A 27,583-nucleotide genomic window follows, 5' to 3' on the forward strand; every position below is an offset into this window, starting at 1 on the left:
TCGGATGCAAATAAAAATAATTTCCACTCTACTAAGCCAAACACTATCTCAGTGAATAATGAGCACTCACCCCTTGCATTTGACACTCTCTTTGACTATGCATTACACTCCTCATGTAGTTGGCCTTCCCATTCACCCGCCTAACACAATTTTCACTCCATCGCCCAACTTCTATCTCCCCATATCACCCTGATGACACATCATCTTAACCAATTTTTAAGATCTTATCTTATTCATTTTTTTAGGTTTCAATCAAATTTTTTATATTTTCTAATAGAAATTAATAAATGATCAAATATTTAGAGTTGTGTTAGTGTTTTAATGATTTCAGGAGTTTTTAGCCCAAAAATAATAAAAAAGTCAAAGAAAAAAATTCAAAAAGCCTAAAGAAGAAAAGTTTGGCCTAAGGAATCAGAAGCGTGCCCCAAAGGCCTCCCTTCACTCCTCACCTCTGCCTTACGGCCCATGCCCTACGTCTGGCGGGTGCATGTATCTAGAAGTATGAATTCTGAGCTTTTGCTCAATTTCTTCTAATACAAACCTAACTTAAAACTAATTACAACTCTCAAAAAGTAATAATTAAGGTCCAAGCTTAATTATTCACATCATTTAAAGTCTTAATCACATTATTAAAGACTTTAGAAAATTAGTTATTAATTCCTTCTAGAAATATATGGAAGTTGGTTCGTTTAGAATTTGAATTATTGTTTTGAATTTGAATTCATAAGTCAGTAATTAGTTAGCTTATTTTTCTCTCCGAAAAATATTATTAGGATAGTTATATGATCTTTCTCTCTAATAAGATCAGTTTAGTTTAAATTTTAAATTGTAGAATTAGGATATAAATAAGTGACTTTGTTCACAAGGAGGGAAATCCAGCTCCTTTATAAACTCTTCTTCGTGTTTTTTTTTTCACTTTTTCATGGGTAATTAATCTTTTGTCAAAGAGTTAGAACCTCTGTTTATGTTTTCTATGGATTATTAATCAACGTTTATTTTATTTTAAAATTTTTTATTGATCTATTTTATAATTGAGTTCTTCGTTTTTCATTCAAATTAGTGGTATCAAAAGATATGTTAATCTCTTTTAAATTCTTTTATTATAATTAAAAAATTTGATATTTGAATTAAAGTATGAAAACTCTTTCACCAGAATTTGGCTAGAAATAGTAGTTTAATTAGTGTGTGGCACATATATAACACCCCAAATTTTTAAAAAAATTATTATTATTATTATTATTTAGTTTTGGTAAGAACAAAGAAAGAAAGAAAATTTTAAAACGTGACTTTTATGCATAAGTTTATATATTGTTTGAAAGTAACTAATTACTCGATTCCTGGTTGCACTGATTTCTTGATTTAGTTGTGAAATTGAGATTTATTTGATGATGTTGAATATTGTTGCAAGCTTGTTTGAGAATTATTGGTTGTTGGATATGTTAATTTGACTGAATAATATTGTGTTGAATGTTAAATTGATTTAGACTTGTGTTCGGTTTGGAATTATTGTGATGATGGTTTGATTGTGACTGTTTTCTGAGTATTGAGAATGAGTACTTGTAAATTTTGGTTATATTATCAATAACTTTGGTCACTAAACTGAATGGGTTGAGAACCTTGCTATTTTGGTCATTATTGAGAAAAGGGCTGGTGAATTGTTGAGAAAGGGAAAACCCGTAAGGGTTGCAAAGTCCGAGATTTAGGGGAGATGCTGTCGAAATTTTATTAAGAAACTTAGGACTCTGTTTATTTAGAAAAAGGTTGGACTTGAAAAATCGTATTATTTAGTTTTTGATTTATTAAGAAAAGGTTTATGTTTGGGTTTGATTTATTAAGAAAAAACTTTATGTTTTGAATGTGATTTGTTAAGAAACGATTATATATTGAGTTTTTACTCGTTAAAGAAGACTTTATGTTTTGAATTTGATTAAAGAACTACATTTTAAGGAATTATAATTCAAGGAGTTTATTAATTTTAAAGAACGAGTTTGATTGTCGTCCTCCCTAAAGTCTCGAAATTTTGCCGTGAGACTTACTTAATAAATGATTCTTTTTAGTCTTTTAAAAGAGGTTTAAATCTGAAATAGTTTTGAATTTGGTGTTGGTTTTAAATAAAAATGATTTGAATTCGGTTTATTAAGAAAAGAAATCTCTGCCACAGGAGAGCAGAGAATAAAGATTGAAAAAATGTATTAACTAGAGGGATCTCTGTCTCTGCCACAGTAGAGTAGAGGGCAAAGATTAAAACAGAATTGAATGCTGTTTGAACCTTAGTGCCAAGTGTCTAGTGGGGACGGCGATACGTAACGCTCACTTGACACTATAGGGACGGCTCAGTGAGGACGGCGATACGTAACGATCACTGGAGACCGAAAGGAAGGTTACGGCTCAGTGACGACGGCAATGCGTAACACTCACTGGAGACCAAAAGGAAGGTTCCCCATGAGGACGGCGATACGTAACGCTCATGGAGGGGCAAGGTTCTGAAAACCGAATCGGTCATCAAACCGCTCTAGTTACTGGTTCACTGGTTTACTGGTTCAACCGGTCCAACCGCAGTTCAACCGGAAAAACCGTTCCATGATAAAATAATAAGTAAATTATAAATAAACATAATAAAATATCTTTCAAATTTAAAACCTTATACAAATTATCACCAACTAAATGTAATTAATTATCAAAATATGCAAAATATGCAAAATAATTGCAGTGCACAAGTTAAAGATAGACAATATTACCTTAATGTAATTGAGTCAAAAAGTAAAACAAAACAAGCTCTTTTAATTCTTTTATGCTTGTAGGCTTTAATATAATCATTAATATAATCATTGTCATGCAGAGAAACTTCCCTGAAGGAATTTATGGCAACCAAAATAGGTCCTGTTTTTGTCTGAATTGTACAAGATATGATTAACAAGGTTGTCTGAATTGTACAAGATATGATTTACAAGGTTAAATATTGAAGTTAGTTAATCAGACCAAACAAGAATATTTCCCAGTTGTCTCACTGAGTCCAGCCAAATGAAAAAATATCACTGTGTACTATTGTAATTTTAGATAATATCTTACTTTCTCATCAGGCAGTGAAACAACAGACTCAATTCCAGAAGATGTTGTTATCTTCACCAGCTCCTAATTCCCATTTGAAAGTTGAAGCCAACACTGAACCTTTTGAAATAACGAACTTCAGAAGTAAGGGAAAGAAATAGAAAATTCTAAACTATCCATGTCTTATTAATAATGAGAATAGAAAAACTCAATCTCTTAAACTCAATAATTACATCAGTTATCCAATTAAATAATTGGATCACAGTTATCATAACTGATTTCAAAGCCTAGAAGCAGAGTGAAATTAAAAACATGAAGCATATAATAAATCAAAAGATCACCAATTGCAATTTTTTTTTAAAAAGAACAGAAGTTAAGAACAATGAAAAATGAAGAAAGATTAACATTTTTCAACCCAATTTTAACACAGCTCATCACAATGATTAACAACAACAAAAAGCACTGAAGGAACAGTGAATCAGTAACATAGGCAGTGCAAATTTAAAATTTAAAAGTTATCAATTTAAAATCTATCATCAAATACAATCAGTGAGCAAAGCCAATTCAACCAAGTACCGACTGAGCATTCTGTTATGATTTTATGACTGGGAAGCAACAAATTCAGCAACAAATTCAAGTTACAGCAACAAAATTAACAAATCTTAGTAAAGTCCAGGTTTACAGCAACATTTAGATCAGCAACAAGGCAAATTTATTGATTAGCAATTTTTTCAGCAACATGCAAATATACAGGGAGAAGGGAAATCTGGAGAAGAGAGAACAGGGAAGAGATGGTGCAGGGACTCACCAACGGTCGACGGCGAGTCAGCAACCACCAGACGGAAGGCGACGACGCAAGGGACAACCCCATGAGTTGCTTCTGCTGCCGGCGACGAGACAGGCGAACCATGAGATGCCAGTGACTGAGACGAGACTCGAGTGACACTGGGAGGCAGAATCAAGCAGAGACAACCACGGACGACGAGCAACAACCAACTCGCACAGCTCGAGCACTCACTGGCGGAGGGAGGCGCAAGCAGCCGAGCACAAAGGAGAGAGGCGAGATGCGAGCACATGACGCGGAGGATCCGGCGAGAGGCCCGAGAGTGCGCGACGGAGCTGACGGCGCGACGGAGCGTGATGGCGTTCCCTATGTCTCTCTGAACCTTGATGAGAATGGTGGAGCTGAAGTGCTGAACTATGAAAGTGAAATGAAAGTGCGAAGGGCGAAGGGATGGGATTAGGGATTCAGATTTCAGACATTTAGGGTTCACAAAACACAAAACGGCAGTGTTTTGCTGCACAGCTAAAAAACCGGCCGGGTCCCGGTTCGGTTCGACCGACCGGTAATCGGCCGGTTCTCCGGTTCAACGCCGGTTTCCAAATTTAACGATTTTCCTTATTGTTCGAACCGCTTTAGTGTCCGGTTCACGGTTCGACCGGTTCGAACCGGTTTTCAGAACATTGTGGAGGGGACGTTGGCTGAGATAAGGACAGCGGTACGAGATGCTTATCTCAGGACCTGTATCGAAAATCGGGCAACAAACCGACACATGAGCCCATGGCCTGTATAGGACTAGATATGCATCATCCTTATTTGTACATTTGTATTTGATTGTGTTTGCTTATCTTGTTTCTCTGTGATTGTGCTATTGATCTTGTTTGACTTGTTTGTATGTTGCTTTGGATCTCTTACTTGTGCTATTAGTTCACGGATGTATTAAGGTGAAATGTTATGGTTGAGAAATGATTATGTGGCTGAGAAATAGTTAATATGACTAATTTTGTGATAAAACCCTATTTTAAGTTTAGAAATTAAAAAAAAAGTAATTATCTAAAGTAAAACTAAAAGTATTTTCAGGAATTTAATAAAAATTGTTTTATTGAGTAAATTATTTGCATTATATTCATTACTTTTATGACATTCCATTCTCTACTGAGAACGTGTGGATTGTTTTCACCCCAAAATATTCCATCCTTTCAGTGCCACAGGTTCGAAAACTCAGTTTGAAGCTGCGGGTGATTATTAGTCTTATTTGAGTTAAGTTGAGCAAAGTTGTCACTCCAAAAAAATTATGAAGGCTTGGAAATTAGAGATACCCAATGTATAAATTTTTCTTTATTAGGAAAGTTTGTTTGGCAATTACTGCATAATAGAGATAAGCTTTGGGTAAGAATTATGTTGGCAAAATATTTATCTGGAAGTTCTTGCTTTTCACCCAATTTTTCTAATAATGTTTCAAACTCTTGGCGAGCGATTTATAAGACAATAGAAAAGCTTCGTGATGGTTTTGATTGGTGTACAGGCAGGATGTCTCAATCATTTTGGTATCATGCTTGGCGACCATATGGAACGCTAGCTCCTTTGATTCCTTTTGTGCACATCTCTGATTCTCACTTGAAGCTAGAAGATGTTTGGCACCATGGACATTGGCGGTGGGATATTCTTTGCACAATGATTCCGGAAGAAGTTAAACTTGATTTGATGCTCTTTGATCCTATCAAGCAGGCAGGAGATAAAACATGTTAGTTTTGGACAAACTCAAATACTCTCACCTACTCGACTAAAAGCGGGTATGAATGACTATTGAAGAAGAAATTTGGCTGGAATGATAATGAAAATTAGCTTTGACTTTGGCGCTTGAGAATACCGAAGAAGATAAAGTGTCTGCTCTGGCTTTGTCTCAACAACGGAGTTCCCACAGCTAGTTACCAGTTTCAAAGGGTCTTGTTACTTTGAATTTTTGTCAAAGATGTTATCTTGCTTTAGAGGATATTAACCACTGCTTTAGGACTTGCCAAAAAGCTTGTCAGATTTGAATTAGCTTAAATTTGGGAATGACCGCTGAGGACTCTAGTTTGGATTTTGTGTCTTGGATTCGTTCTAACCTCAACAAAAATGAGTTTCTTTTTGCAGCGGCCTTTTGGTGGATTTGGAGGGATAGGAACAATGACATCTTCTATCAAGATGATTCCTGGAGTAAGGAAAAAATTGTTCACTTAGTTAAACATGCTGTTCGAGATTTCTCTAATGTTGTTACCAACCAAAAACATATTATTCCTTCCTCTTTGTAATATAATTGGGAACCACCTCCAATGAATGTCTGTAAAGTGAACTGCGATGCAAGCGTTTTTGAAAATGAGCAATTAGCTGGCTTTAGATGTATTATTAGAGACAACATGGGAATTTGGATAAAATGTTGTTTTGCCAGTATACCTCTTTCTAGTGTTCTCTGTTGTGAGTTTCATGCTATTTGGAGAAGGCTTGTTATGGCTTGGGATTGCGAGTGCAAAGAGATCATATGTGAAACTGATAATCTTGATGCATTTCTTCTTGTTTCGCAAAGCACAACCAGCATAATTAGGAATGAGTCTAATATGCTTGACAAAATCAAAGAGATGCTTAAGCGCAATTGGACAGCTACTTTAGTGCTCATCCAGTGCACAACAAACAGAGCGGCTGATTTAATGGCTAAGACTGCTGCTTTAAACAAACAGGTGTACCTAGAGTGGTTACTGCCCCCTAATAATTTAGACATTATTATTAGAGAGGAGTGCTACTCTTTCTCTTAGGTCCTTTTTCTTTGTGTTATGTTCAGTCACCAAAAATTACTTTCACTTAATATTCTTAACTGAAAAAAATAAAAAAAAAACAAATAATTTCAATTCGTTGTGCATAGATTATTTTTATTTATTCATCTTATTTATTTAATTTTTTTAAATTTAAAAACTCACTATATTAAAGGGTTTATTTGTTTTTTATATTCAAGTCAAACTTAAATTTGTTTTTTAAATTTAAATTATACTTAAATTAAATGTTGATAAGTTAATGAAATTTAAATATAAAATATCTTTTGCAATCATAACAAATTGTAATTCTAATATCTATTTTTTCTAAAATAAATAATTAATTAATTGATGTTTTAAATTTTTAAAATTTAAAATAAAATAAAATAAAATTTGATATCAACACATCATTGTGAAACAATTAAGTAACTATGACATTTCAAAAGATTCTTAATTATTAACATGGAGCTAATTTTTTAATTTTATTTGATATAATAAAATTTAAATTTTAAATTTTACCTATATTTTTGCAAAATTTAAAGAGATCTACTTATAATTTTACAAAAATTTTTAAGTATTCAAGTTGTAGTTATCTCCTTCAAAAAATTTTTTTTGTTTGTTTTCTTAAATTTGAAGTCTAATTTTATTTAAAAAATATTATTGAGTTAAAATAAAATGTGATAATGATGTCTTTTATTTAACATAGTATTTTATACAGAATTTATTACTTAAATTCTCCAACAAGATTACGAACGATGGTGAATTTGAAGTGTTGAAAAATGCTATTACACCAACTAAGCGATTATTTTCGGAGTCCGAAGATTCAGAATCGGAAGGAGATACTTCAATTTAAAAGATGATCAAGATTGAGAATAAAAATTGAGAATTTGAATGGGCATATTTTAGAATCCTTTTTTAAGTCTATCTAATAGAATAATACCAAACATATATTTATTTTGGTGAAAATATTATTTGTTCTTAAGTTATTTTTTTTGTTTTTTTTTTGGATTTTTATGTTTAAAATTTGAATTTTTTTTAATATAAGTTAATGTTATTTGGTTATTACTTGTGATTTTTTTTTTCAATTTATATCATTGATATTTTATTAATTTCTAATTTAGTATTTGATATCATAAAGTTTTATATTTTTAATATGAAATATTATTGATATAATTAAGTTAGTTAGTAATTTTTAATGTGTAATTATTTAAAAAAAAACTAATTCTAATTTGTAATTGCTAATTAAAATACTGTGTTTAATTAAGCTTTTTAATTTAAAATAAAAATTTTTTTATTCTTAAGTAAGTAAATGTCTTTAAAAATATCTTTTTTATTTACATAATTTATAAGCAAATTTGTCAACTACAAAATATTAGATTAAATTGAATGAAATTACTTTTTTTTAAAATGTGTGGTTATTTATACTATTTAAAAAAATTAATATATATTTTTTTATACTTAATTTTTTATTGTTTCTAAAAAATTGAATGACTTTAGTAATTTGAAAAAAAATGGAGAATTTTTTGCTGATGTGAGCTAATATATTGAGTTTGGAAATTATTTGCTTAAGTGTCATTATTAAAATTTTTTAAAATTTTATTTATAAATTATAAGTTATTTGCTTAGATGGTTATCTTTTAAATTTTAAGTTATTTGTTTAAGTTATTTTGCTTAAGTTATTATTTTTTAAAATTTAGGTTATTTGTTTAGGTTGTTAGTTTTTAAATTTTTAAATACATTTTCTTAAGTTGTTAGTTTTAGATATTTACATAATTTATAAGGTTATTAATTTTTAAACTGTAATTAATTTTTTATTTTTATTGACAAATAATAGGATAAATACAATTTATGATAAAACTAAAATAATTATTTCTAATTTCTATTTTCTGTATAGATTAAAAGAGTTTTATATTTTAAACCAATATTAAATTTTAATTTTTCTCATGCCATTATTTTAGAAGGAGCGTAAAATAAAAATATTAATTAATTAATTAATTAATTTAATAACAAGATCAGGAGTGATATATACAATGGGTTAGGATTTAAGTAGTAGTTGTTAGGGGTAAAATTTGTGCTTCCAAAGCAGATAAATGTATCATTCTAGCTACACGCGTCTTTCACAGGTAGCATGAGATACATGTTTAATAATTATCAAGATATTCTAGCAATTGGTAAGAAATATATGGATATCTAGATCTCTTTATCACAATGACAAGTAACTCGAGTTGGTAAGGGATTGGTAGAGTTAATAATCCAAAAAACTTAAAGGTTGAAGACCGACTAAATATATTATGCAGAATGTTTAAAATTAAGCTTGACATGCTAATCTCCAATCTTAAGCAAGAGATTCCATTCGAAGTGCTAGATGCAAGTATTGCTCATCGTTTAACCTTATTTTTAGGAAAATTTTTTGTTAAATTATTTGCAAAGTTATATATTTATCAAAAGCATATATATAAAATAGATAATTTATTTATAACATTATTTTTTTATCTTTTTATTATAGTGATTTACATGGTGAAATCCTAAAAGAGAGGTCCACCACATATTCATATTCTTTTATGGTTGAGTGGAGACCACAAGATAACAAACACAACTTAAATTGATCAGTTAATATTATTAGGATTGTTCGATCCTGTTCGATACTCAAAATTGTTTAGAGCTGTGTCTACATATATAATTCAAGGACCATTTGCTCAAAATCTTCCTGCATGAAAGATGGATACTACACAAAATATTATCCTAAAACATTCAATAACACCACAGCTATTAAGACAGTGGATACCCATTATATAGAAGATAAGACACAAGAGTAGTTATTGAAAGAAAGGGATTCCATATGGATAAATTGCATTCCTTACAACACATATCTGCTAATGTCTTATCAAAAGCATGTTAACATAGAGTACTACAACAAGTCAAATACTATCAAATATTTGTTCAAGTACATGAATAAAAGTTCAGACAAGGTGGCAATTGAGGTTTCAAATAATTTTATGATTGCGGGCATTTATCTGCACGTGAGGCTGTGTGAAGAATTTTGGCGTATGATATTCATTGGAGATGGTCTTCAGTGATGAGATGAACCTTTCTTTTGTCTAAAAAGCAAAATATCATTTTTAAAAAGACAATGACAATCTTGAGAAAATCATGGAATAAAAAAAGAATGGAGGCCAACAAAGAATTTAAAGCAAGTTAAACTTTTACGTATGCTGAGTTTCCAAATCAATTTGTTTATGATAGAAAAAAAAGGGAATGACATTCACGTAAGAAAGAGTATTTTATTGTGAGGTTAAACCATGTTCTATCGGATACAGGTGATATCTATTATATGAGAATTTTGTTAACTGTTCAGAAAGGTTGCACAACATATAAGTCTATTAGGACATTTAATAGGATTACATATCCTAACTTCCAAGATGCTTTCTATTAATTAGAACTACTATATGATGATAGAAAATTCATTACAGCTATTAATGAGGTTTGGTCATCAATTGAAAAAGCTATTTGTGATGTTATTAATATCTAATAGTGTTAGCAAACCAAATTATATTTGGAATGCAACTTGGACATTATTAGCTGACGGGATATTATATAAGAGGAGAAAAATATTGAAAAATTAAGGTATTTTATTATATGGTAAATCATTATCACATGTAGGACTTTACTTGGCAAAATCAGTATTCACCACTGTTCTGAAAATCGAACCGGACCGGCCGGTTCAACTGGATTAACCGAGAACCGGTCATCTGGTCGGTTCAGTTGTACTCTAAAACCGTTCGCAAAAAACCGGGCTAAAAATCGGCCGAACCGGCGGTTAACCGGTGAACCGTCAGAACCGATCGAGTTTTTTCAGGGTTACCGGTTTTTTTTATAATATATATATAAAAAAAAACCCAAACCCAACCCAACAGACACCTAACCCACCCCACCCCTAACCCCACACCCACCCCCACCCCACCCTTCCCCCTTCTCTCCCTCTCTGTCTCTGAGAACCCTAAACCTAGCCGCCATCACTTTTCCACCGTCGCAGTCTTCTCACCCCACCCCCACCCTACCCCACCCCTCCCCTCTCCTTTCTCTCCGTCTTTGAGAAACCCTAAACCCAGCACCATCACTATCCCACCGTCGCACTCTTCTCATCGTTCTTCTCCTTGTCGCCGTCTCTTCGGATCGTTACTCTTCTTATCGCCGTCGGCCGGTCGTCGTCTCTTCGGCGATCTCTCTCTGTCGCTCTCTTCAAGGTCAACAACACAAATTATAGTGACCTCCCCTCGACGTCGAGTCTGAGCTGTTGGAATCGCTGCAGCGAAGGACTGTTCCGTCGTCGTCGCTACTCGATTTGTTAGTGTCCGTCTCTCTCTTCGAGTTTTCTCTATGTCTGAGGGTCGGAGCTCAACGTCCTTTCTCTCTGTCTCTCACACGACGACATCTCTCTCTGCCCGGCTGCGGAGTATTAGCCGCTTTGTCACCTTGCATCGGTTATTTTGTTAATTTTGTTTATTTTGATTTATGAGTTGCTGGTTGCTATTTTTTCTGATTCAGTTGGGCAATGCTTCACTACATTGTTGGTTATTTATGCTGTAATTTTTCTGATTCTGAGTTATACTACATTGTTGGTTATTTATGCTGTAATTTTTATGATTTTGAGTTATGCTATGATTTTGATTTTTGTGATTCAGTTGTTGATGGTGTTATGGGCAGTGCTTTACTATATTGGTCATTGTTTATGCTGGAATTTTTTTTATTCTAAATTATGCTATGATTTTGATTTTTCTTATTCAGTTGTTGATGGTGGTATAGGCAGTGCTTCACTACATTGTTTATTATTAATGCTGAAATTTTTTTATTCTGAGTTGTGCAATGATTTTTATTCTGAGTTGATTTTGGTTGTTGGATTTGTCTGCTTTGTTGGTTCTGGTTGCTGGATTTGTGCTTTGTTGATTCTGGTTGCTGGATTTGAGTTATTGATGGTGTTTTGTTGATTATGGGTTGCTGGATTTGAGGGAAAATATTGTTTATATTGAAATCTGACTGAGGTATTTAAATTTGTTAATATTTTTATTGTATATATAATTAAACCGGTTGAACTCCGGTTGAACTCCGGTTGAACCTCTGAACTATTGAACCAGTTACTTCACCGGTTCATTGACCGGTTCAGTTCTCGCAACCTTGGTATTCACCTATGGACAATTTTACGTTGCTTTGTCAAGAGTTAAGAGTCCCAATAGCTTGAACATTCTAATTCTAAGCTAAGATAGCACTCCAAAGTCATTAACAACAAATGTCATGTTCAAAGAAGTTTTTAATAATATTTAGGTAAGAAAAATAGTATTTTCATTTTAGTACGAATATTTGTCGTAAATTTAACTAATTTATCTATAACTATACTTTCAAACTTGAAATGAAATGTGTAACATAGAGCACAACATCATATGGCAATTGTTTATCTAATGATGTTAGTAAAATATTATATTGTCGATAAACTTTTGTTAGTTTTTTATATAAAGTTTAGTACGAAATTGACATGCTACCAATACAGTTATATATATTCTTATCTTTTCAAGTCTCTTTTCTTATGGTTTAAGAATATTATAGATTTCAAATTGTTCTATTTATATTTTACTTTAAATAAATATAAAACAACATATTCAATAAACTTATTATATAATAACAATGATAGTATTATATTAAGTTAAAAAATTTATGATTATAAAATACTATTTTTAATTTATCATGTCAAATTAAAATATAAGTCCGTGCATCGCACGGGTTTAACACTAGTATATCTTGTTTACACGGTAAATAAGATATGTGTATTTTTTTCAAATTTTATATATCTCGTTTACACTATAAACAAGATATATTCATAATTATCTCGTTTACAAAATCATATAAATTGATAAATACTTTATAAATTACTTATTTCGATAATTAAAATAATTAAATTAATTTATTTTAAAAAAATTCCCGCATCTGCATTGAGAACCATAATAATAGTATCATAAATCTCTAGTTCCATATTATAGTAGATTACAAAATGATAAAAAAATATGCAGGTGATTTGCATAGAAGTATAGAACACAAAAATAGTAAATTGACTTGTCAGTGCTAGGAATAGTTAGTTAGTCAGCATATTTTCTTTTATTTAACAATTTTTATAATTTTATTTCACAAGATCCTAAAATCCAGTAATACATTAAAAAAAAATAGAGTTAAATATGCCCTCACAAGCATATATTCCGAAATTTCCCCAACGTTGGTGATTTATCTAGTTTCTTCTGCCATCTGCCAAAACACAAAAACCATCTCCTCACCACCAATCCTAGTTATTAAAATAGAAATAATATTTAAAAAAGAATAAAGTGGCAAATAAACTGATAAAAATTTACACTTCGAACAGATTAATTTTAAAAAAAATACTAATAAAATCTTCTAGAATAATAAACGTGGATACATTATCTTCAAATTAATTCTCTATGATTAAAGTAGAAAGTCTTAATTTGAACTAACTTGTCTACGTCTACTATCCTAAAAGATTCATTGGTACTTTTTTTTTCTTCGGGATTTAATCTGTTAACGTATAAAGGTTTATTTATCACTTTACTCTTCAAAAAAATATTTTAAATTGCGATTGCAATTACATATAAAATTATATTATGATTACCTTAATTGCACACTAATGAACAACATTCCTGATTGAGACCATAATTAAAACTTTAATCCTTAAATAATCTAGAAGATATATCCATATCATAGAGCATATATGTATAAATTTCAAGCCATTGTCAATGTATGTACTATGTAATTGTATTATGATTACTTTAATTGCAAAACTAGAAACAAGAGTTGACCAAGTTCAGGAGCAAGTCAACTACACAGTTCAAGTTGATGGAACATGTGATTGTGCAATTCGAATCCAGAGAAAGCACTTTCAATGCACAAGCTTAGGATACTTAGCTAGCAGCTTCCTCTGCATATGAATTGGACAGAAAAACTGGCAAATAATAATAATTAGTAGGCATTAAGTCAGAGTTTGTGTATTAATAATAATATTACCTTAACAAGTTGCTCTTTAAGTCATGGTAACTTGGTAAGTCTTCTTTAATTATTTAGCTCGAAAACCAATGAAAGTCTCCGCCATAATATTAATATCTGAAGAATCCTAGTGATGCCCACCATTATCAATCAATTGCTCCTTGATTCAGGATTAGCTCTTTCAGCAATTGATCTGGTGCGGTTTTGTTAGTGGCCTAATGTATTCCTTTTAGTCTTGCCTTTTAATTTTCATCTGCATTTCATTCTATATAGAATGAATACTCCATTCGATCTCGGATAATTATCTCGAAAGGATTACGAAGCCTTTAACAAAAAAAATACACAGGGACCGAGTTGGGTATTTTTCTTTTTTGTTAAGAACCTTGTTGTCTTTTGAGGTAATTGTTAGAATGTGTTTAGGGTTTTTTTTTTCTATATATATGTTTTTATTTTCATTAGTAATCCAAATAAATTCATTCTTTATACTAGCATTATTGCTAAACTAGGTGTAAAAAGTAATTATTTTTATTTCTATTACATAATATAATTGATAATTGGTTTCCTTTTGTGTTTCTACTTGTACATACAGATGGAAGGTGAGAATCCTAATGATGTTTTAATCAAGATTAATGCAATATTAAAGGAAGCACAGCCTCTCCTTACAGATGAATGCTGCATCTACAGGGTGCCTCATGAGATCCGCAAGTTCAAAGAAGATGCATACACTCCAAAAGTTGTTTCAATTGGTCCTTTTCACCATGGGGATCCAAAGTTGCTAAAGATGGAAGGCCTTAAAAGAACATGTTGCAGAGAATTCATTGAAAGATCCGAGACAAAGAACTTGAAAAGCTTCGTGAGTTGCGTGCAAGAGCTGGAGGCAAAGGTTCGTGGTTGTTACTCAGATGAAATCAAGCTTAGTGAGGAAGAACATGTTATGGTAATATTAGTAGACTGCTGCTTCATATTAGAGTTTTTACTTAGGCACCATTTCAAGTTGCCTTATAGTGATGACATTTTTCTGTCACCACGGCTAGGAACTTATATAAGATATGATTTGTTGATGCTTGAGAATCAAGTCCCTTTCTTTGTTCTTGAGAAGCTTTACAATCTAGCTTTTCCTTCTACCTTAAATAGTGGCGGCCACGAAAGCCATCCTTCATTATTAAGGCTTGCTCTTCGTTATATTGTTCCTAGTAGAATAGTTCCTTGCGACAATAATAATGATGAGCTAACCTTAGTAGATGTTGGTAGAATAGCTCATTTTACAGATCTAACAAGAAAGTCTCTATTAAGATCCTCTCACTTATTGCAACCATCAACCTCTGGATGCTCAAGAGAAGCAAAGTTAACACAACTTTATAGTGCAACTGAGTTGAATGAAGCTGGAGTGAAGTTTGAAGTACACAAAGCTAGTCAATGCTTACTAGACTTGGAACTTTCAGGTCATACTTTGAAAATCCCATTCATTAGAGTGATGGACAGCACTGAAGTTATTTTGCGAAATTTGTTAGCTTTTGAACAATGCCACTATATTCATGAATCCTATCTCACTGACTATGCTGCAGTCTTTGATTTCCTTATCAACACAGAAAAAGATGTAGATTTCTTCGTAAAGAATGGAATAATTGAGAATTGGATAGGTGATAGCAATGCAGTGGCTGAAATGTTTAATGGTCTTGGAGTGAATGTTGTGCATCCAAATATCAATACGCAATATCTTCGTATTTGTGAAGAGTTGAATGCTTTCTGTAACCACCCTTGGAACAGAAAAGTTGCGACTTTGAGGCGTGATTACTGCAACACTCCATGGAAGACAGTAGCTTCCATTGCTGGAATTTTTCTGCTTATTCTCACTATTATTCAGACGGTATTTTCTATTCTTCAAGTAGTACTAGCTTAATGTTTGTGTTTGTGTAGCTTTGAGGATGATCACATGTTTAATGCTCAACATGGTTCGACAGATTTGATATCTTGGGAGTTGGAAAAAATGATCGACATGTTCAATTGTATCAAAGTTTGTTACACGTCTTTTGGGGGTTCATTTTGTTACATGTTCAATTTGATACCTTACAAGTCGCATATATATCAACACAAATAAACCTCTTAATTACAAAAACATAAGCAAGAAAGACATCAAAAATTAAGTAACGCCCCATCAAGTTAAGCTCATCTCTGCTAGCTAATAAACCAACTTTGCACATTACACCAGAATATAAATTGGCATCAACAATGAACTATTAGTTCTCCTGCCAGGATCAAATTGATCTTGTTCATGATTAATTGATACATTATGTCATGCAGAAAAACTATTTATTTGGAAAATGCATGACGTTTCCTTCTTTCCTTTTTGGGTAAAGCACTCTTTTTATACCACAATATTTTGGTTTTTATCATTTTAATCCTCTTATTTTTATTCCAAAACTTTTAAAATATCATCAATGTTATCCCACCATCAAATCCCTCACTAACACTTAACGAAATTGATGTACTATTAATAATGTTGTTATTAAAATTACGTTTGTTCAACCCTTCTCTCCCACCTTCACCTCTCAATAAGCTTAAATCCAATTTTCTTACTTTCTTTTTCTTTCTCCTTAAATCCCTTTTGAAGAATTAATAGTGTAAAAGAGAAAGAAAGAATGAAATAAGAGAATGAGATTTAAGCTTGTTAAAAAGGTGAATGTAGGAGAGAGTTGAATAAATCTAACTTTAACAAAAATATTATTAACAATACATCAATTTCATTAATTGTTAACGAGAAATTTGACCGTAAAATAACATTGATGTCATTTTAATGTTTTGGGATAAAAATAAAACAATTAAAATGTTAAAGACCAAAATAAGATTCACCCAAACGTTAAAGACTAAAACAGTATTTTATCTTTGTTTTTTTTATCCTTCTCTTCTCTTCTTCTTTTATTTATTTTGGATTTGAATTGTTTTGGAAGAGAAATTTTTTAGCAGCTAAATTGTTCCACTAGAATTTAAAGGTCGAAACTGAAATATTAAATAGCATAGTTATTCATATTTTTATTAGTTAGTTTAGGAGGATTTTTTATTATAATTTAAAAAAACCATTATTTTCCTAAAAAAAATTATTAAACTTTAATTTTTGAAATACTTTATTTGGTATTTTAGATGAGTTTGTCCGGTCAACCTCATTGTTTTTAAAAAGAAAAGATAAATAGATCTCTGACTATAGATCCCTGACTATTTACTTTGCGGATATTTTAGTTCTGATCATTTGAAAATACTTTTAAGTTCCTCACCTCTTTAAAAGTTGGACAGATTAGTCTCTCCTTAAAAATTGGGTTTAGTGAAAACATTTGTACCAAGGACTAATCTGTCCAACTTTTAAGGAGGTGAGACACTTAAAAAGTATTTTCAAATAGTCAGAGAAAAAGTATTTATTCTTTTCTCTTATTATTAAAAGAGAAAGTCTAGGGAGTCAACACTTTTATTAAAATCTCGTCAGCACTTAACTAGCAAAAGAAAAGTGAGTAATCCTACACCATTAGATAAAATCTCACACCATTAAAAACACTAATGATAACTAATTGATCATTACAAATCACAAAATTTGCTGCCCCTAACACTCCTCTTCTTAAAAAGTTTGTCTTCTCCAGAGTGAACTTCAACTTTTTATAAGAAGTTGGTTAGCCCACTGCAAACTTTAAGTCAAATCCTCACTATAGCCTCGACAATTTACACATGATACCAAATTCATACATTTCTTTTCTTGAAATCTTACACACCCAACGTGCTGCATATCTCTGTACTAGGATATTATAATCCGGGAAATAACATTTGGAAGCGATTCTCTTGGCATAACAGGCTACTAAAATAGACAATGAACAAATGCGGAGAAACTCTACAAAACACTTGAAATAAACTCCGGTTGATGAATTCTTTACCGTTGCAGATCACTAAAGGCTGTAGTTTACCGCGTGTTCGATCATGTAATAGGAATCGAACTGATACAACGTTACCTTGTTCTTGATGGTCAACACTTGTAAGACATCTTCACCATATTGCCTAGCTGATTCTACAAAGACATGGCACATCTTTGACGTAGGATGCATCTAGTGATTCACAACATGATGCATCTAATTCTCTTGGACTTGATGGAAGTTCTGGCAAAACCTCCATATTATGGCAACGATTTAGCTGCAGACGTGTAAGCCGGGGAAGTTCATGGATACTTATTGGAACCTTTACAAATCGGTTCCACCATAAATCCAAGTACATCAACAAAGATAAGCGGCTAAGATTATAGTAAAGGGTCGTCAGACTGTTCAAAGAGGTTAGACTAGAGAGACAACATAAAACTCCCAATATTTGGAACACTACTAAGCTCTTCTATGCCTGTAACACCCAAAGTAAGAAGCGATAGCCATTTCATGCACTTCCCAAATTCTGGGAGCCTTCTCAAACTACTGCACATCCATAGATCTAGTTCCTTGAGTGAACTCATTTCCATTTTGTCTCCAAGTGTTTCAAGATTGACACAACTCTGTAAATTCAATACAACAAGTGTTTCTAGATTAGGAGTCCCAGAAAGATCCGGAGTTTACTTCAGATCGGGGCATGATGACAGATTTAAGTACTTCAAATTTTCTAGAAGCTGAACAAAACAAAGAATATCAGAGAATTACTTTTTTTTGTTGTAAATGTTAATGTAATAACATTCGATAGAGCTCTGAGAAGGGGTAGAGTTTCCATTAGAGAACCTCTCCAATGTCTCTTAATGAACTTGGAATATTGCTGAGAATAGGAGCTTTCACATCGTCTAAAATGAGGAGCTTTAGGTGGCATATATTTGAGAAAGCTAAATCTCTCCAGCACACCGCGGTCGTATAAAGTTCCTTATCATGTAGAACGATGCTCTGCTTCAGTTTCCTACACAAAAAAAAAACAATGAAAATATTAAAGAGAAAGTTTAAAAGTGAAGTACTTTTATCAAAATTTATGCCTAAGGCTTAACTAGTAAAAGAAAAATTAGTAATTTTATATCATTAAATATAATTTCACATTATTAAAATATTAATAATAATTAATTAATGACTATAAATCATAAAATCTGTTGATTTCTAGTACTTTTTATTTACACTTATATTTATCAAAATTTACACATAAAATCAATACAATTTACATTCATATTTACTAAAATTTGTATACATAAATCAAAGACAATTTAGTTTGTGCCGGCCAAAATTGCCAAAAATTTACTTGCTCCAAGACTTTCTGTTTATCTAAACCATCAAAATTTTTCCAGTAGATAGTATATTCTTTTTCCAGATATATTAGAATATTACATTAAACATATTACACAAGAATTAGTATTCAATTAGCACTATTCAGTAGCCAGAGCATTTTCACATCACAAAACAAAAGCTTAAATCATGTCTAACAGCACATAATTTGCAATAACAAAAGAAGTCATGGATTAGTTAGCTTACTGATTTTTGGAGTGCCAACCAGAATAAGCAGCACCTTTTGACTCTCTTCGATGGTTCCTTTCTGGTGCCTCACACCGTAGAAATCCGCCACAATGTGGATCTTGCAGAGCTCATCCAAGCACCATGTGGATGAAGCGTAGTTAGGTGAGAGGACTATGATTGCAAACATGGACGCTTCCATTGCCTTGAGAAGTTCATCTGAAATAAGATCGTCTTTCATCAATGTAGGTTGTGATTCCGCTCCTGTTGAGAGCTGGCTTGTGTAGTGCAGCAGAAGACTAAAGAGTCAAAAGAGAAAGGAAAGTGAGGGACTCGTATAAAGCTGGATGAGTGGCGCATGGCTCAGAATTCAGATGGCATAACATATCCTGACGTCATCATGTAAGTGCAGGGTTTGTCTTTTTCCTGCATAATTGGAAATGCTTCTTTTATTTCATTTTATTTTGGCTTGCAAATGTAGAATCCTGATGCAACCGAATGCTATAACATGTCTGCCAAGTGTTTGTTACATTGCGTCAGAAAGATGTCATAAAATGCTACTAGTGGCAACCGAAAACTTAGATGAAGCTTAATAATTGCAGTAAATGAAAAACATCATTTATATGAGAAGCATGGAAGCTCCAAAATTGTCCTCCTCAGAGCTCTTATACAAAGCAAAATACCAATGCAAACAGAACACAAATAACCATATCCTTATGTACAAGAATATCACTATATAGAAAACAAACTCAAGCCTCGTTCAGTTCCAAATAACCACCCTCAAAGTTTCAATGTCAAATCTGGTGCTGAGTTCTCTATCTCTTCTGGTGGACTCACCTCAGTGAAACTCAAATTTGGATTTCCAGTCAGTATGAACTCCCGATGATTATTTTTGCCAGCATCTGCGACCTGGCGAAAACTACCCGGCCACATGAGTTCCGAGTCATCATCCTCCGAGAACATTGGAAGGCCAACATATCCTTGCTCAAATCTTGCATTGCTTTTCACCTCAGGAGCAGGCCTCATTATTGTTGGTGAGAAGCCATGGTGCATTGTCGAAGAATGCGCCTTTATTCCGAAAGACCTGAAAGAACCATGCAGAGGCAGAGAAGCTAGACTTGCATATCTCTCAGAGAAAAATCCCATTCTCATGGCCCTTTTTGCCAATGTCCTTTCTCTCTTGTGAGCATTCTGGTGTCCACCAAGAGCTTGAGAGCTGAAAAACTTGCGCTGGCAGTAAGTGCAAGAGAAACTTCGCGGCGCGGTGGATTCTGTGGTCTGAGAGGCAGGGTCATTGCTGCTCTCACTAGTAGTGGTTGAGAATGAGAATCCTAATGAATCTCTTGTTGCCCCTAACTCATTGTTCTTGAAGTTGAGAGTTAAGTCAAGTGAGGCAGCATCCCAGTTAGGATGAACTGCGATTGGATTCCTGATGAAAGAGTTATCGAGGCTGTCACTGTAAGGACCTGCTGAGGCTTCTTGGATAGAGACACTGGATGCAACCTGGCTGCTAACTTCGGATTCTTGTTCGGCAGAGGCTTCAACTTCAAGATCAATGTTTCTTTTCATGATTTAACAGTGCTTAAGTTGGAAATTAATTAACAAATGGATGCAGTAATCAATCATCAGAATAACACATTTTTAAGCAAGTGGTGGAAGATTTATTTGTTCCTGCAGTTTGGTAAGCAATGAAATCCCCATCAGCTCCATATTTAGCTTGCATCAAAATTGAGGAAATTCTTGACTCTGTTATTTATTCTGGTATCTAATACTGTGAAAAAATTATATGTGATCAAGATAATCTAATTGGAAAAAAAAAAAAAAGAGAGAGAGAGAGAGAGAGAGAGAGAGAGAGAGAGAGAGAGAGAGAGAGAGAGAATAAATCCTCCTCTGTGAATTACAAAAAGAACATGTCTGAAAAGCAAGGTTTCAGCATCTCTTGTTTCCAGGAACACCACTTCCATTTTTTAACTTATAATTCTTTTTCAAGATTTGTCAAAGATAAAGTTGCCAAGGCCAAAAAAGTTTAAATATGGAACATTCCAAACCACATAGTTTGCAAATGTTTATGATTGAATTTAAGGTCAAGTTCCATATGCAAGTCAATTCAGATTGTAGAATACAGAGTAACACCTTCAGTTAGGAGCTATTTCTAGACCGAATCTTGAACCTTAACCAATGATTGTTATCTTGCCTAATCATTTGCAAATGAAAAGAGTGAAACAAATTAGCAAGAAGCATGCTATGAAAAACTAGTTAGCCTGAGTTTTGTTAATTATTCAAGATATTGAATTCTAGTATCTGATATCAAATCATTCTGAAATCACTTCTGATTTTATATGCAAAGGAATTGAATTCCTTGGAAGATGCACACCATGTCCATATTTAAGTATTAAATCCCTTATAATCTCTGCAAATTCTATATAAACAAAGATATATTCTACAACAAAGGCAGGCTTACTTGGGAGAGTTTACATTGCTTTCTTTATTCTTCAGTGATTCCAACTTATGTAAAAACCAAGAAGAATTAGGAAAAGGGAAAAACTAGAAGCACAACAGAAGCAAAAGTTCAGTAAAGACATGAGAGTGAAAAGAGAGTATAGCGTACCCTCTTGCAAGTTTCTTTTCAAGAACAAGTGAAAGAAGCTTGCTTCAGAGATCACCTTTGGTAATAAACTGCTTTGGAATTGGAGACATATATTTTCTTCACTGTTACTATGACACTGATCATGAGAAAACAAAACCATGTCCTTTGGTTTCCAATGTTTCTGAAGCATTTGAAAAAGAATCATAAAAATATATAAAAGGAGTAGTAAATGGGAAGAGAAAGTGACAGATAGATGGTGGGAATTGATGTTTAATTTATGGCAAAAAGCATACGTGGGAGTTATGGTTATGGTCTTATGGAATAGATATAATGATGAATTAATACCAATATAACTTAAATAATTGCTATTATTATAGTGTGAGGGGATATGATCAGATATGCTTAAGTAATCTGGATGTCGTAGGTAGTCTACATTATTATGTACTCTCTTTGGAATAAATTATTTGCAATTACTTTCTGAATATCACTGTCATAAACTTCATAAGTTCACCTTTTTATATTAGAAATATAATATCGCTAATTACATCTTATATATATATATATAAACTTAAAATATGAGATAGAATAAATATACAAAATATTTCTTTCATTATAAAGTTATATAACACTTTTCAGCCATGTTCACAATCACATGATCAAATACAATAAGAACACTTTCTCAATTCTATTTACTTGTAACCTTCACAATTACACATTATGTTCAAACTGATAGGTAGGTCTAAAAAGTGTCAATGGCTTATTGGCTTTTCCCTACATACCAGATAAAATTTCAAACAAACTAACAACTTGGTTTGATCATGCATTATATATGGAAAGAAGCCAAAAACAAGCAAACAGAAAATGGACTTATCATTCCGAAGATTCTCTATAGCCTTTAACCTTTCTCTTTCTGTCTCTCTCCCTATCCTCCCACTTTCAAAAGTGTTTTTTAGATAATTCCATAATCCATAGGGTCAGCAGCATTATTCATAGTTATATTTGATTCCATTTATGCCACACAGTATATTATTCATGGTTCATATGCTGTGCCATGACATTATTTTGTTTCTTCTTAACAACTCCACTCACATAAATAAGAGACCCCATTTGCTTCCTCTCCCAACAACCGGTTTTATATTTATGAACTTATTGACCTTACTTTTTCTTAATATATTTTTCCTAGCTTGTTAGGTTATTCTCCCCCTAGATACATAGAATCTAAACCATGTCCTTATTACTAATCTTCTTTTAGCCACTCTTGATTTAAATAATGTTACATTGCAAGAATAAATTTGAACTCTAGAGTTGAACAAATTTAATTTGCACCAAGTCAAATTATTCCTGTAGGGACCATATTGACTGAATATATGTATATAGCCAAAGTGGATTTTGAACACGTATAGTACCATTCTTTCTGTTCAGTGAAAAAGATTATTAACAACTTGATCCAATTTCATATGATAGGATATATACATGGAAGTTATGTGGACACAAGGAACCCATCATAGGAAAGAGATTGGAGGGGCTTCAATGACCCTTGCTTGAGTCTCCATGATAACATTTACATTTTTATAAAGATTATATATAATGGGGATGGTCCATTATTCCACGCATGAAAAATTATAGAAGCATCATGGCCATGAGGTCCAATATTATTTGCTCTTTTTCAATATGGAAGCACACATCCTTGCTTTATTTATTTTTTGGACAGGCACTTTAATCTTATTTTCTATTTATACTTATTGTTTTTTCTTTTTTCCTTTTAAAATTCTAAAAATAAAAAACATTGAAATTGAGAGCAGAAAATAAAAACATAAACTAAAAATACCCTTATTTTCTCGTGCTATTTAGATGTAAAGAAAATAGAGAAAAAATAAGAAAAAAATTATAATTATATCAAATGATGAGTTGAAGTTGAGAATAAATTTAAAAAACAAAATTTTTAAACACGTTTTCTTCATATTTTCTTCTCAATAGAGGTAAAAAAAATTAATGGAAAAAATATCATGTTTTTACAATTGAAAATTTTCTTTTCTATCATTTTCTTTGGTAAATCAAATAGGGGGAAATTTTTTTTATCTATTTTATTTTTATTATATTTACTTTCTACTCATTTCCCATTGATCCAAATAATATGTAAATGAGAGTTGTGAATAAATTACCACTTAAAAAGATCATCAATGGAATCTACTTATCGAAGAGGAGTAGGCTGAAGTAATCCAAGCCAAGCCACGAAGGAGAAGTAATCACTCTTGTGAGGCAAGAAGCAAATGTTAAAGAGTAACTTTACCCAAATAAGCACTACTGAAGACCATCGTCAAGCGAGACAACGCGACATTATGAAAAAGATTAAGGATACAAGTTCTCAAATTCCAAGATGATTTTTGCATAATTAGTTTACTTTTATCACGAATTTAAAGGATTAAGTATAGAACATGTCAAGCTATATCTAACATGTCTACATTGAAGATACAAACATCATCTACACTAAATAATCCTATAACATCAAGTAGGGGTGTTGAATTAAAGTTGCTAGACGTTAGTATTGAAATTTATGAGAAAAGAGTAGAATTAAAAATAATATTATTTGTGAAGTTGTGTTATTACTTGATATAAGAATTAAGTTATATAAAGATATTATTAACTAATTTTATAAATATTTATTTATTAACTATTAATTATTACTAACTCGTAGTTACTTATTATGACTCTAACAATAAGTGCAACTTATTTTGTTTGGCCTTGTGTATCATTTTGAGTGTTTTGGACCATATATACGATATAGTAGATTTAATATGTCTTCATAAGTAGGGGTGACAATTGGGTGGGCAAGGGCAAATTTTTGTCCTATCTGATTCTATTCCATCCTACAATAATTTGCATCGACACGAGTAATAAAATGTTAAATTTTAATTCGTCTCTGTGGGTATTTGTCCTGTCTTTATCTGCCTCTATAATTATTAAAATTCAACAAATAAAATAAAATTTTAAAATTTACATAATCATCATTACATACATAACATAAATTAAAGTAAAAATTTAAATATGGTACAATATTATTAATTATTTTACTAATTATTTTATGTATATTACATATATTATATATTAAAAGTATATATATACCGAGACGGATTTAATCTAAATTCGACCCTACCCTACCCAAGAACCCGTTCCGTCAAAAATTCACATAGTCCGTCCTCGAACGGGTAAAAACAGAGTGGGTACTGAGTACCCATGGATTTGGGTAGTTGCTACCCCTACCCACAAGTTGGAGGATGGAACAAATTAAAAATATTCAGCTTGGATAAATTTGTATGGAATGCCTGAATTGGAAGAAGCTTAATAAAGATGTTTGCTAATTGACAGAAGGAAGGAACGAGAAGTAATTTCACTAAGTCTTTTCACAAACAAGGTGGCAGTCAACTTTCAGGTGTTTGATCTGCTCATAAAAAATAGGATTGGCAGCCATATGTAGTGCACTTTGGTTAATGCTGGTCTAGAATTTTTTAATAGAATTTCGTTGTAAGCATAGTCTAAACTGATAACTAACTCTCAATCAAAATTTAAATAAAGATTGTCACAAAATAAATCAAATAACCAGGAGTTTTAAATTTCGAATCGTTCTCCCTTGGAATTGTAATCAAGTGCTCAATTATTGGTTATGAGAAAATTGAGATTTTAGTTGAAATAAACAAGAAATGTAAATGGCAAAAAATTAAATGAGCATGTAAGGAATTAAACTAAAGGCAATCAAAACAAAGTAAAGAAAATTCAAATACTAAAAAGAGTCTTGGCAATGGTTGAGAGACAAGGTTTTCTATCCTAGTCATTGACCACAAACATGACAATTATGAAGAGTTAATCCTACTTAGTCAACCCTAATATCGAGGATAAGTCAAATAAGCATAATTGAATTCAATCCACAAATCCTAACCAACTCACTAATTAACTTAGTGAAAGACTAGCGTTAGTGGAAGCCAAATCAACTAACAATCTTAAATTACTAATATTGGACATCAATGACTCAAAGTCACCTAAGTCCTCAATCCCAAGTCAAGAGTGTGAAAAGTTACACTAAAACTAAAGAGGCATTTTATCAAATACTTGACATGCATAAAAGAAAAATCATGTTAAATTGCATTAATAATAAAATCTAAACTACCAATTACAAGAAGATAATAACAATAACTAAAACAAGCATCAAAAAAACATAAAATATCAAATTGCATTAAAAAGAATCAAAATTAATAAGGGTTCATGAAACTAAAAGTGGCAAAATTGAGAAATTAACAAGAAAAAATAAGAGAATCAAACTACAAGGGCATGAAAATATAAAGTAAACTACAATAGAACAAGATCAAAATCTGAAATTAAAGAAGAAATTAAGCTAAAAATCCTAAATTCTAGAGAGAAGATGGAGCTTCTCTCGCTAGAAAACTACCCTAAAACATGTTCATAAGCTACCCTAATAGCTCCCCCCTTCATCCTTTTTAAATTTGGTTTCAAATACTTCAAAAATGAATTAGATTGGGCCCAAGAAAGTCCTGAAATTGTGATCCACGTGTTCACTTAAGCAAAGTCACGTGTTTACAGTCGTGCATACACACAAGGCATGCGTACGCACAAATTTACGAATTTTCAAAATGTACGTACGCACAACTTGACATTCATGCGTACGCATGATTTGAAAAGCTCCAAACTCAATTTCTTCATGAATTCTCCACTTTTGCATGTTTTTTCTTCAATTTTTCGATCCATCCTTACCTATAAGCCTGAAATTACTCAACAAACACATCAAGACATCGAATGGGAATAAAGTGAATTAAATTTAGCAAATTAAAGGTCTAAAAAATATGTTTTCAATCTTAAGCACAATTTAAGAAAAATTTATAAAACCATACTATTTCAATGAATAAATATAAAAAAATTGATAAAATCTATTGATTTCAAGATAAAATAAACCATCAAATTGTGGTTATCAAAACCCATTTACATCCGATGAGTTTTACTCTAGGAGGGTAATCAACAATTACCCAAGTCTGATTTAATTCTAAAGCATCAATTTCTTCATTTATGGTTGTATGCTAATGAAAAATCTTATGAGCCTCTTAAAAAGTCTTTGGTTCCAATTCAAAATATAAAGACAAAATGAATTTACGATGGAAAGAAGACAAAGAATTTAAAAAAAGAATTAAAAAAATAGGAAAGAGTTTGAGTAGTAAGAGAAGAATTGCAAATATATTCAAAGAGATAGGTGGTGGAGGGCTGTCTGGAGATGCGGTAGAGAGAGAAGCGTTGAAGAACTCAGTTTTTGGTAAACAGATTTTTCTGGTTATGTTAAAATTTATTTTGAAAAATTCTGAATCACGGTCCAATAAGAAATAGTGAAGCTGGCCTAATGGTAAAAAAAATAAAAAAACAAAAAATAAAATTAAAGAAAAAATAAAAAATTAAATAGAGAAAAGCAATTAATAAGGTCAAAATTGACTTTATGAGGGTAATTAATCTTCCTAGGTTAAGTTTGACTAGTAAACAATAAATATTAACTTACTATTGGTTTATTTTTCTCACTAAAGACTTTTTTATCCATAAATTCACTTTTAGTGACAGTTTTACATGCGTCGAGAAAAACTCTAGTAACCGAATATTTTGGAATCAGTGGTCAAAATAATTTCTACCTAACTAAATGTGCCTCAAGATTTATATTAGTCATCCATTCATGATTCACTCTTTTAAGAATAAACTTATCCATAATTATTTCACCACACGGTAAAATTTACTCCGAACCAAATTTCTTACTAGTATTCCGCAAACAACTCCTAGAGACCCCAAATCTTTTTACTTTCCATCCAAGTAACTTGTCTCTCCTTCTCAGCCTCTGAGCTGAGACTATCTCAGTCTTTCA

General features: G+C 32.0%; 3 protein-coding genes across 10 annotated transcripts; 1 reads left to right on the forward strand and 2 right to left on the reverse strand.

Moving 5' to 3' along the window:
• The first annotated feature begins 13,776 nt into the window (after window positions 1-13,776).
• LOC112702574 (UPF0481 protein At3g47200-like) lies at window positions 13,777-15,718 on the forward strand. 3 transcript variants are annotated; one of them, XM_072199192.1, is made up of 3 exons: window positions 13,777-14,051; window positions 14,243-15,095; window positions 15,219-15,718. In XM_072199192.1, the coding sequence occupies exons 2-3, from the start codon at window positions 14,243-14,245 to the stop codon at window positions 15,551-15,553; spliced, it is 1,188 nt and encodes a 395-aa protein (XP_072055293.1). In that variant the 5' UTR covers window positions 13,777-14,051; the 3' UTR covers window positions 15,554-15,718. The 3 variants fall into 3 exon arrangements, with proteins under 3 accessions (XP_072055293.1, XP_072055292.1, XP_025609457.2); XM_072199191.1 differs by having other exon boundaries at window positions 13,779-14,051; window positions 14,243-15,718; XM_025753672.3 differs by having other exon boundaries at window positions 13,788-13,849; window positions 14,243-15,718.
• A 1,390-nt stretch (window positions 15,719-17,108) lies between these two features.
• On the reverse strand, window positions 17,109-20,660 carry LOC112702575 (zinc finger protein 4). 6 transcript variants are annotated; one of them, XR_011863751.1, is made up of 4 exons: window positions 19,929-20,660; window positions 19,113-19,517; window positions 18,384-18,552; window positions 17,109-18,277 (listed from the first exon to the last, which is right to left on the reverse strand). XR_011863751.1 is itself a non-coding variant. In XM_025753676.3 (1 exon), the coding sequence occupies exon 1, from the start codon at window positions 20,658-20,660 to the stop codon at window positions 19,872-19,874; it is 789 nt and encodes a 262-aa protein (XP_025609461.1). In that variant the 3' UTR covers window positions 19,688-19,871. The 6 variants fall into 6 exon arrangements, 1 of the variants encoding a protein (XP_025609461.1); XR_011863750.1 differs by having other exon boundaries at window positions 17,109-18,166; window positions 18,309-18,552; XR_011863752.1 differs by having other exon boundaries at window positions 17,109-18,166; window positions 18,309-18,552; window positions 19,113-19,603.
• On the reverse strand, window positions 17,963-19,332 carry LOC140174293 (TMV resistance protein N-like). Its single transcript, XM_072198709.1, has 4 exons — window positions 19,113-19,332; window positions 18,872-18,941; window positions 18,384-18,552; window positions 17,963-18,166 (listed from the first exon to the last, which is right to left on the reverse strand). The coding sequence occupies exons 1-4, from the start codon at window positions 19,330-19,332 to the stop codon at window positions 17,963-17,965; spliced, it is 663 nt and encodes a 220-aa protein (XP_072054810.1).
• Window positions 20,661-27,583: the final 6,923 nt, after the last annotated feature.

Source organism: Arachis hypogaea, chromosome 7, assembly GCF_003086295.3.
Source record: "Arachis hypogaea cultivar Tifrunner chromosome 7, arahy.Tifrunner.gnm2.J5K5, whole genome shotgun sequence".
Taxonomy (NCBI): Eukaryota; Viridiplantae; Streptophyta; class Magnoliopsida; order Fabales; family Fabaceae; genus Arachis; species Arachis hypogaea.

Bases quoted from the DNA above. Each gene is read 5' to 3' on its own strand.
- LOC112702574 (XM_072199191.1), top strand. From the start codon at position 14,243: ATGGAAGGTGAGAATCCTAATGATGTTTTAATCAAGATTAATGCAATA.
- LOC140174293 (XM_072198709.1), bottom strand. From the start codon at position 19,332: ATGAAAGACGATCTTATTTCAGATGAACTTCTCAAGGCAATGGAAGCG. The intron at 18,942-19,112 runs GTAAGCTAACTA...ATCTGGAAAAAG, and splicing joins GGTTGGCACTCCAAAAATCA to AATATACTATCTACTGGAAA. The intron at 18,167-18,383 runs GTTCTCTAATGG...TTGAATTTACAG, and splicing joins CATTAAGAGACATTGGAGAG to AGTTGTGTCAATCTTGAAAC.
- LOC112702575 (XM_025753676.3), bottom strand. From the start codon at position 20,660: ATGAAAAGAAACATTGATCTTGAAGTTGAAGCCTCTGCCGAACAAGAA.